We start from the raw sequence: 10,917 nt of genomic DNA on the forward strand, positions 1-10,917 counted from the left end.
ACTCTAGCTGAAACGTTGGCACATTAAAATAAGTTAATCGTACTTATTTGTGTTTTTCATTGACCGCACCCCCAACCATCTTCTCCTCATTAATTAGTTTTCTATTCATCTATATTTTTTGGAGTGGGTAGCTCTGTGGTAAGGCACTTTACAACTAATTCCAAGGACCCAGGTTCGAATCTGGCTATGGCAGATAATTATTTACTGTAGTTGTAAGCCAGCCCTGTAGGTACTCTTAATTGGTAAAAATCTGGCAGTTGAGTGTGATTCTGACCAAATCACCTCCTTGCTCAACCGTTGGTTTAGTAACAGTGCTTCCTTACAAAATACTGCATTCCTGATCCATCATGGGTTATAGCGGTACATATATAATTTAATTCATTTACATTTATATTCTCTTAACTTAGTTAGTTTCTTTTTTATAACTTTTAACTCTCTTTCTGTTTATATTCCAATTATTTCATCATATTTTACAATGTTTTTATCTTGTTCCCAAGAAGCCCTGCAAAGTGGGGCAAAAAATTAGTTACCAATAAATAGTTTTTTATCATTTTGTACCTTTATTGACCACTATCTGGACCAATTTATTTTAATACAATTTATTTATTTACATCTTTTATAGTCCAGAAAAGCGGTTACGAAACTTTTCTTTGCCATGGCCCCTTTTATGGGCTAAAATAATTTTACAGCACCCTCTGTTGGACTAAAAAAATTTTATGACACCCTTGTCAAGCTAAAAAATATGTCGCCACAATTATCCTTACAGCTGTTGATTATATAGGAAAATAAACAGTACATAGTAAATTCTTGAATGCTCTGTTCATATGCTATTTTAATTTTATTTATTTTTCCTTTCCTTTGTAATATTTTGAGAAAGTGACATTCGCCTGCGGCACTCCTAGCATACGCTTGTGTATAAGATAAGAAAAAAAAATTATATTAATTAGTAGAAAAGGAAAAAAAAAATGGAAAAATCTTGGTGTACAAAATAAATATTAAAAAAAAAGCAAATTACTAACTAAAATATAGCTAACTACAAAAAAACAACTTGGTGTAAATTTCAATTCTAGAAATATAACAAAATAATATTACTGAAAATATAACTAACTAAAAATGCAATCCATAAGAAGTTCATGAAGAAAAGAGATTAAGTAGCATAGAATAAATAAATTTGTCATTAAATTATTGACATATTTAAAAGAGAAAGAACAAAAGGCTTAGTTTATTATGAACATAATTATTTTGTTGTTAGAATGCTGGAAAAAAAAAAAAAAAAAAAGATAGCAGGGGAAAAATCTACGAGTGGTATAATCGTTTGGTTAAATTCTAAGTTATTATTGATTACTTAAAAATTATATTAATTGTGCTTCAAAAACTGACATTTCATATAATTACCATACCAGATAATTATTTAAATTAAATTACATATAATTTATAATAATGAAGAGTTAGTTGACAGTTAATGAAAACAAGGGGATGATGGTAGATGGTGTGGTCGGAAATAAAACGATAATGAATTTTTACTGTTTGTGTATGCTAAATTTTCGGCCTACAATGCCTTCTTGAGTGGTCATGAGAGAGTATGACCGAACTAAATTAATACACTGGAAGGCTATTAGTTGGTCATATCTGTAATTGAACGTAGATAGCCCAGGTGGCGGTAAAAAACTTATTTAAACAAAATAGGAAAATATATTTTCTTTAGGACTAAATAAACAAGATAAAAAGGTTATTCATAAATCGTGTTAAATATAAAAAGTTGAACATGTTAAATACAGAGGAGCATCTAGTGGATTTTCTTAGCAATTTGTTTTGTAACTTTGTAATATTCTTTCCTAGAATCTATCATCTTTTCTCCACCTCATTTGTTCCTTGTTTTCTCTCCTAGGTTTTTTTCCATTACTTTATTAGAGTTTAAAAATAAAAACAATACGAACCAAACACAAACTACGAGCATCTTGCTTATTAAAACAACAGACAAAATGGTGCAGAGCTCAGCCAGTCTATTGCGTCACTTCATTCTCCATTTAGTAGACCTATTAAAATACTCTCATATATATACCTTGTTAAATGTTATATTGTTTTAACATACTAAAAGAAAGAAACATTGCTCCATTTAACACAACTTTAACATGTTAAACTATCATGAATAATACAAATCTTGTATCAACGTACTTTCCATAAAAAAATTTTATTGATAAAAACTCCAATTTGTTTTATATACATAAAATACCAGTGTTCGGAGTACTTCTCTATCTTCAAGGTTCTCTTTTATAAACAAATTTTACTATATCACGTTTACCAATTGCTCTCTATTTCCATAACCATACAATCCTATTTCATCAATTTAAAAAAACTGTCTTTGTTGATAAATAGTCGATGATATGAAAGAAAATTTAAAGAAATATATGTGCTAATTTAAAAGAGTTTAAGTTATCTAAATTCCCGGACTAATTGTGGTGATAACTTAAAAGAAGCAAAGTTTTGATATTTAACATTGCTATCGTGACAGTGCAATATAATGCTAAGAGGCAAGGAGGACAGAGTATGTTAAATACCTAAATCACCACAAAAAAAAAAGAGTTAGTATCCTTTAATGCAAAATAAAAACTAAAACAAAAATTTAATAGAAAAACAATTGAGGTTAAGCATATAGGAAATAAAATGTTTTTTTTTTCTTATTATTTCATCTTATTTTGTTTTTAATTTGAAGGCCGAAATCTTGACACTCGTAAACATTAAAAATTCATTATTGATCGTTTTATTTCAGATCACTCCCTTAAACTCAATTTAGTTATTATTTATAATAAATATCATATTGCTGAAGTAATTAAAAGAAATTAATATATATATTTCTGATGTTGTTCTAGATATATATCTACAATACTTTGGTACCGAAGAATGTAGAACAACAATTATTAGAAGATAATAAGAATACGTAATAAAATTGAAAGAAAAAAATTATATGTTTAAACTGAGGAGAAATCTCTCATGGTAGATATTTTCTGTTCAATTATGATTTGAACGGTTACGGTAAGCTATAAGGTCCTCTTGTTTTGTATAAAATCCCTTTTAACTTAGTACTTAAATATTACATTACACATATATATATGTCCTCATGTTTAGAGCTGGTTGTATCAATTTTGCATGCTATTGTAAAAAACTTAGAATTTTAAGTAGAATTAATTTGAAAAAATTATAAAAATGTTAGTTTAAAGGTAGAATAGATTTATATATATAATGTATATTCGGATATATAGTGGGTTGTTAATAATTAATAGTTACGGAATCCTTGATATGTATATATAAATATTTGCGATATTATTAAGAACCTACTTTGTATGGTTTGGAATGGAATTTAAACTAATCTAAGGCAGTTTTCATCGTTAAGAAAACTAAGACAGGGTAATAAAACAAAAAAAAAAAAAGTAGCTAAATCCAATATAAGACAAACTGATGTCGGTGGAATACTAAATATTTCTTTATAAATTCTCATGATTAGAAACCGGATTTTTTTGCAGTTAAAAACAAAAAAATGCGCAGTAAAAAATATAAGTTGTGTTATGCCCAAATCCTGTAATAATCAACTTTATCGATTAATTTCTAATATTAATACATGAAAAGCTTACTTTACCTTGTTTGAATCAAATTAAACTTGACAAAAACTCTACAGTTATGCAAACGTACATAAAAAACTAAACCTTATTAAAAACCCAACATTTTGTCCATAATTGAAGATATGTGAGGAACCTAATTGTATTAAATGATTTTATATTCCCTATTATGATGGCTCGAATCCAACTGTATCAGTTTTAAGTTTTAGAAAAAATATGGAAGGCACTGTGTAGAAAGAAGTATTTGAAAATATTCTTCCAATCAAAATTCTCTTTTTCATTTTTTCTGAAATTTTATGTTGCATGTTCTTCGGCTTAGCTTTTTAATTGTCTATTTACGTAAGACTATGCCACTAAACAAAAAACGTAACAAGTACTCAATGTAGAAAAAGATTAAAAAGTTTGATTAAAAATGTATAGGTAATTCATATGGATCAGACAGATCGATTATTTTTTTGATTTTTATTCAATATAATATAATAATAAAAAAAACAAACTGAAATTATGACTTGTTAAGACAAAATGAACAGGTCAGATGAAAGAAAGAAGGCTAGAGGGTGTATAACAAGCTTATTCTAGAGAGACTTTTTTAGTTGGATTCGACTCTTCATATATAATTCAATGCATTACTTTACCTTTGTCAATTTTAAATTAAATAAGAAAGCAAAAATAAAATGAATTAATATTGGTATACTTTTATGTGTATAATATGAGAAATTTAGTTCAAACATTAAATTTTATGCATCAAAAATCAAAATTTAGCACAAAAAGAGTAAAATCTGTAATTTTGTGCATAAACAACTCAAAACATGCTACATTTTGGAAAAACCTCGAAATGTGCAAAATAAAATTAGTATATCCAATACTAATTTACAAGAAATGTGACAGCAGTGTGGGTTGGAGCGTAGGTTCTAGAGCACCCGGTTTGGAATGTTGTGGATTCAATTCCTATCTTGAGCAGTTAATATCTATTTTTCGAAGGTCCCGAGAAATGAATCTCCACCTTTCTATCCACCTCGGGTAGTGCTCAGTGGCAACTCAGGTAGCCGTCAGGGGTTGGCATAAAGGGTCACTAGGCCCACGTGCCGGACTACCTCCCCCTCCCCCCACCAGATACCAATATATCTTTTACATGATTCAAATTTCTGTCGATAATTTTTGGAATTTGAAACCAGAGAACAAAAGATGCAATTGCTGGAAAGCCCGTTCTCTACTCATGATTATTTAACAAACAAAACAACTTTTAAACTATCAATGTTCAATATGATCGGAGTTTTATGTTTCTGGTCAAATTTTTTTTGTAGCTACTTTTAAACCTTTATTTGTAAGTTGTTTATTGGTTAGAATTTTATTTAAATTTAAAAGATTTTAAATTTTATTATATATAGGTTATTATTATATTACATCAGAATATAAAAAAGAGAAATGTATGAACCATGACCGTAATAGATTGGTAAATATTTCAAACAAATTATTATATTAGATATTATTGCATAAATTACCGTTTAGGAAAGGTATAGTTTACTGTACTGAAGTAGAGACCCCCATAATGTGAATAACATGTTCAGCTTTCTGAGAACTTAGTGTTATACTAAAACTAGAATGCAACACAATACCAAATCAAACAATTTTTGATTTAAGCTTTTCTGAATTCCATACTACATTATCTTATGGATAAAAAACCAAATTTATCAAAAACTTTTACAGTTTTTGTTTATTTTTCATGATCCTAAGGAAGTATATCCAAACGTAATAATGTTTTCAGGTTTATCAACTGTTCTTTGTTTTTTTTTATAATATGAGTTATAATTAGATAAGTTATTTACCCATTTGGGGGGGGAGGCAGCGGTAGCAGCATGAAACGCGCCAGTCAACCAATCCACAGGTTGTCGGATCATACCCCAGTCCCACTCTGGCTTTTTTCAAGCACAAAACAATGTAAAACTCACTGACAACCTCCCTGGGCATTTGTGAGCCCCATTAGCCAATGGGTGGCAATCACAAAAATTAGGCATGGGAGTGAGGAACCCATCCTGCGATAAAACCATGTCAAGAAACGTGTGATGTATTTTCTAATACTGGGAATATTGCCTCCTAATATTGGTAAATACATCGCGCGAGGACTTAGGCCTCTATGGTCTGTTGTGCCCATAAAATGATAATAATAATCTACCCATTAGTTGGGCTCAGATCTTATTTTAAATAAGTGGGGTGACTTTGGTACACCCTTTTTTTATCATGGATTCCAAGGATATAAATAATTTTGGACCATTGTCACCCATTCTTTTCATTCCTTAGGGGTTCTAGAAGGTTTCAGGAAGTAGAGAAAAAATAATTTTTCCCGATAATTTAGGCTAATTGAAGAAAATGTTGTTTTGAGAAATGAGCGACGAAACTCCTTTGGTCTGTTGCGTAACGTCATTCTCCATTTAACATGACTTTGAATAGGGCTGCTCACAATCCTATACTTATAACATTTAGCATGGTAAAACATTTTACATTTAACACATCATGAATTCCCCTAATATTTCACTCTTATATGGGCATTAAATCTGAATTTTGGTAATGGAGGTTAAAAGATCAGACATTCATCTTTCCAATGGTTGCCATTGAAAAGGAGTTACGAACGATTATATGAAGGAAAAAAAAATCTTTTGAATGAATTAAGGTGAAAATTTCCAATTTTTAATTTCTTTGAAAAATTGTATTTAAAGGTTTCAGACGATGCTATAAATGTATATGATTTGCTTTTTCATAATACATTATTTTTTTACCTACTTAACTGTATTATATTTTTTTTTTTAATTTTTAGTGAATAAAAAATCATTTAATAGAATCAGTAATATTATTTGCTTATTCTTCAGAAAGAAACAAATCGATTGGCATTTAATAACCATGAAAAAATGTATACTTTCTGAGCTAGGTACCAAGAATGTTTAATTTTGTTAATAACTTTTTTTTTACAAAAAAAAACCAAACAAGCTATAATCTTTCTGGGAAAAAATCCTGAACATATAACAAAAAGCTCCATCACAATTGAATGAACGGTATGACGGCAGCACATAAAGTACAAACAAATAAATGTTGATTTTTATATATTAGATTAAATTCCTATTTAGATGTAATCAAAGTCGATACATTTAATTTTTAAAAAAATTTAATTTACTCTTGTATTAAACTTACTCTTTTAAATATAGCCCATTATTTTCTTGAATATGAACCCACCTCTGAGCCAACAATCTGATGTAAATTCCTAATTTAATGATGGAGGATACTCTGATTGAGACGTAATCTAAATTTTTTAAAATAAACCTGTTCATTCCATGTAGGAGTTGAAACTTCTACTTCATTTATTTTATTTCCAGATTACCATTAGTTATATTTTAACTGTTTCTTATTTAAGGAAAATTCTGCAAATATTAAGACTTTATTGTCACAATTTTGTTAGTTTTAGAATCATCAGTGTTTCTCAGGGAACCAGCTTTAAGATACAAGAAGCATTTGCTAGTAAATATTTTATTGACTTCTCCATCTATCCAACCTTGATACTTGAAATCTCTAATGTGCTCCAGCTCCTCTCCCTTTAGTCTTATTATTGGATCCCTTTTTTTCCTAATCTTCCTATTCTTGTAATTTAGTTTTATTTTTGTTAAAATTGTAATTCTTCCAGCCCTAACTATTATATTTTAAAAAACATACTTTATTTTTTTAATGTAATAAAAATTTCAATATATAATATAACAAACTATTATTTTAAAATATACACTAAAAGCCACCTGTGATGAAAATAGATAACTTACGTTTCAAGGAATATCCGTCTCAGACAGGGCGGACTATATTTTAGGAAATGTGTTTCCTCCGATCACTAAATGACTCTTGAACTGTAGTTCTGTACTATAAAAATAAATCTCCTAGAATTTCTGCCATCTAGCAGACAAAAGGTGAAACACTACCAGCTGGTGTTTCTTACGAGAGTTAATATACCATTTTTTTTTTAATTTATTGTTTTTTAACTGGTATTTCAGTTTTAAATCTTAAGTATAGTTTAAATAACTCAGCAATAAAGAATATCACCATTTTTATCATCAAATGCTGATTTGATATTATTGTTTTAATAATTTACTTCGAAGTGGTATAAAATATATTATAAATTGTTGGTGCAATTAACGTGGCAGGAATACAGTTTTAGATATCTATAAGTTCTTGATGACCTATTATAATTATGAAGTTTATTATTCTATGAATTATTGTAAATATTGTCATAAATGATTATATTTTCTCTGAATTGTTACTTAAAAAAAAAAAAAAAAGAATGTGGCAGTTTGAAACATTGAAATGTCTTTCATTATTTTAATTTTCACCATATTGCTAGTCCGTTATAATGAATTGTTTCCTCATACATTCATTTTTCAATATATTGTGTTATTAGTTGTTATACAGGAAGAGATGTAAGAGTGTAATTTAATTTGTAATATTATTAATATAGATTAATTATGATTATAGCTAATAATAAATTACTTTCTTTTTTATGTCAGTTTTTTTCTTTTTACTCCTAATTCCTCAATTTAAAAAAAAAAGTCATGATTCATTTGGTCTGATTTATACTTTCACTTACGGAATATATGGATGGATTACCGACAGTGGTGCTGAGTACATTTCCACTAACTTTATGAGAAAAACGATTAAAAATTCTCTCCACTAGATAAGCCTCTTGGAGAGCTCTTAAATTAGAAAATATATCATGTGATCAGCTCTTACCCCAAGGAAAGTTTAAACCTCAGTGATTTCCAAATATTCTTACTGTTAATACTTAATCCATAAATTAACTCTTATGGATTATTATTTTAGAAAATCTGGTGTGGTGTAAACACCTCACAACTTTCACTTACTACCATACCTTTGTCCTAAATTTTGAGTAGATTGGTGGGCTCAATTTATTGTTATTTAAAAAAAAAAAAAAAGATGTAAGCCGAGAAAATTTTGTTACAAAACATTTTTATTTTTCTGTTGCTTTAAAAATACATATTTAAGGTCCTTGAGAAAGTCAATGTTTTTCCTGCTAAGAATACAACAAAGTTGTAAACATATGCTTGTAATCCGTAGAGATCAGACAGTCTCGGTTTTTTCTTTTCCGAAGCTGTCTTTATTTTTATTTTTTCTCCTTTAGTTAATCATAAATTTTTTATTTATCTATTATTTAGTTCTGCCAACAATGACAACTTATTATTTATTCCCAGTCAATCATAAAATAGATAAACAAAACTTATCCCTAGCCTATTCCCAAATAGTTAATTTATTAAAGCACCCATAATCCATTTTCTTTTATCAATCATTATCTATTTTCAATTTTATTGTTTATATAAAAATATGTTTTATTCTTATTAATTTGTATTCATAATTTTTTGACCTTTGGGCTCCGTATTTTTACACGTCACTGGTTTTATGTTTTTCTTTTAAACTATAACTAGACCTTTTTATCATTGGTATTTCATATCAACTGTTGTGTCATAACGGTCTTTCTTGACAGTTACGTTTCGAACCTTAGTCTAGTAGCTCACTCTAGCGGAAATCTCAAATAAACTCATACATCAATCAGTGACAAACCTGCCTTCTACGCCACAACGTAAGTCTCCCTTCTCGTTCTCATATTTGTTACATGATTCTTTTCCTTTCTCCATATACTACCTTTTCCTATTGTATATATTTATATTTTTAGTATAGGTATATAAGTTAATACTCACAATGTAATTCAGATATAAGCCACTCACCATTTTTCATTGTTTGTCATAATGTTCAATTTGTAGATTCCATTTATTTATTTAATTTTTTCAATTTTTAGACATTACTTACATATCTTATATTATAATCTACATGATATTATATTTCATCTGTCACTGTTTTCAATTTACTACCATACAATTCTACAAATATCAATCAATAAAAATTTTGTACTATTCAATTATCAGTTATCAATTTTTTATCATTTATGATTTAATTCAATATTTTGTATAATTCTAAATTTGTTTGTATACTATTCCTTTTCAATTGTATGTTACTCTAAATGTTGTTGTTATCTCTTTTGTTCTATAGCCCTGATGAAGACCTGAAACTCAGGTTGAAACGTCGGCATAAAATAAATAAATATGGTTGTTTATTTATGTCGTTCTTTGCTGACCGCACCCCCCGACAAACTTCTCCAGTTATTATTTATTTATTATGGTTACTTATTATTTATTTATTTAAAATTAAAAAAATTAAAGGTGCTCAAGAGGAAGATTTTTCAAATACTTGTCATTTAAGCCTGCATAAGACCTATATGATATCAAAGGGCGTTCAATTATACATTGATATAATGAGTTTAATCAAAATTGTTAGTCTTTTTAGAAAATCAAAAAGTTGTCATCACAGTATAGGTGTATTTATTATTATTATTAAGGCACTGCACTACCTACAAGAACCTGGGCCTCCTCCAACACAGCCAAACAATCTACACAGTCTCTGGATTTCTCTTTCATCTTTCAATATTTAAAAGCTTCAAATCCTACACGTTGTCCAGCCATCTGATCCGAGGACGTCCGCTTTCCAGTTTTCCATCTGGTTTGCCATATATCATCTTTTAGATTATCCTTACATCGGGCATCCTCTTGATGTGTCCTAGCCATCTTATTCTTGCTCTTTTGACTAAAGCCACGATGCTGGGTTCCCCGAACAGATCCACCAGCTCATCATTCCTTCTTCTCCAAATTCCATTCTCCGAGACTCCTCCCCGTATCCTTCTCAATACCTTTCTCTCCCAGGAGTTAAGCATCTGTTCTGCTTTCCTAGTCAAAGGCCACGTTTCTCCCCCATTGATTGGTACTGGCCTAACGATGATTTTGTAAATGACTCTGGCCTCTTTTTCGCTCTGTCACTGTAACTAGGCTTCCCAGGTACTTAAACTGATTTACAGAACTGAAACTGTGGTCTCTGAGCGTCACTTTGCTTCTCTTGCTAATCCTTTCTTGAACTTTTCATGTACACCATCTTGTCTTCATTCACCTTAAGGCCCAATTCATATGCTGCTTCTTCAAAGTTCTGGAATGTTCTTTTTAATGCTGCTCGGGTTCTTGTGGCAATGACTACATTATCTACATGACAATATTGAGACAGTCAATTGTTAATAGTCCCTCCTGGATTAGTTGTAATTGAACGAATAGCTACTTCTGATGCTATTTTTAAAAGCATATACCCACCATAAATATGTTACTTCAATCCTGTACAACTTCTCGTTTTTGAATTAAGCTGTTTGATGATTTTCAGAAGA

The 10,917-nt window shown here is 29.3% G+C and overlaps 1 protein-coding gene across 1 annotated transcript in view; it reads left to right on the plus strand.

The window, feature by feature from the left end:
* Positions 1-6,595, plus strand: part of LOC106681267 (zinc finger protein 64) — an 18,235-nt gene extending 11,640 nt beyond the window's left edge. Inside the window, exon 3 of the mRNA XM_067044718.1 lies at positions 2,871-6,595. Within this exon, the coding sequence (XP_066900819.1) occupies positions 2,871-2,942 (72 nt within the window). The 3' untranslated portion in view covers positions 2,943-6,595. The remainder of the gene's footprint in view (positions 1-2,870) is intronic.
* Positions 6,596-10,917: the final 4,322 nt, after the last annotated feature.

Source organism: Halyomorpha halys, unplaced genomic scaffold (assembly GCF_000696795.3).
Source record: "Halyomorpha halys isolate HHAL.00 unplaced genomic scaffold, Hhal_1.1 Scaffold323.1, whole genome shotgun sequence".
NCBI lineage: Eukaryota > Metazoa > Arthropoda > Insecta > Hemiptera > Pentatomidae > Halyomorpha > Halyomorpha halys.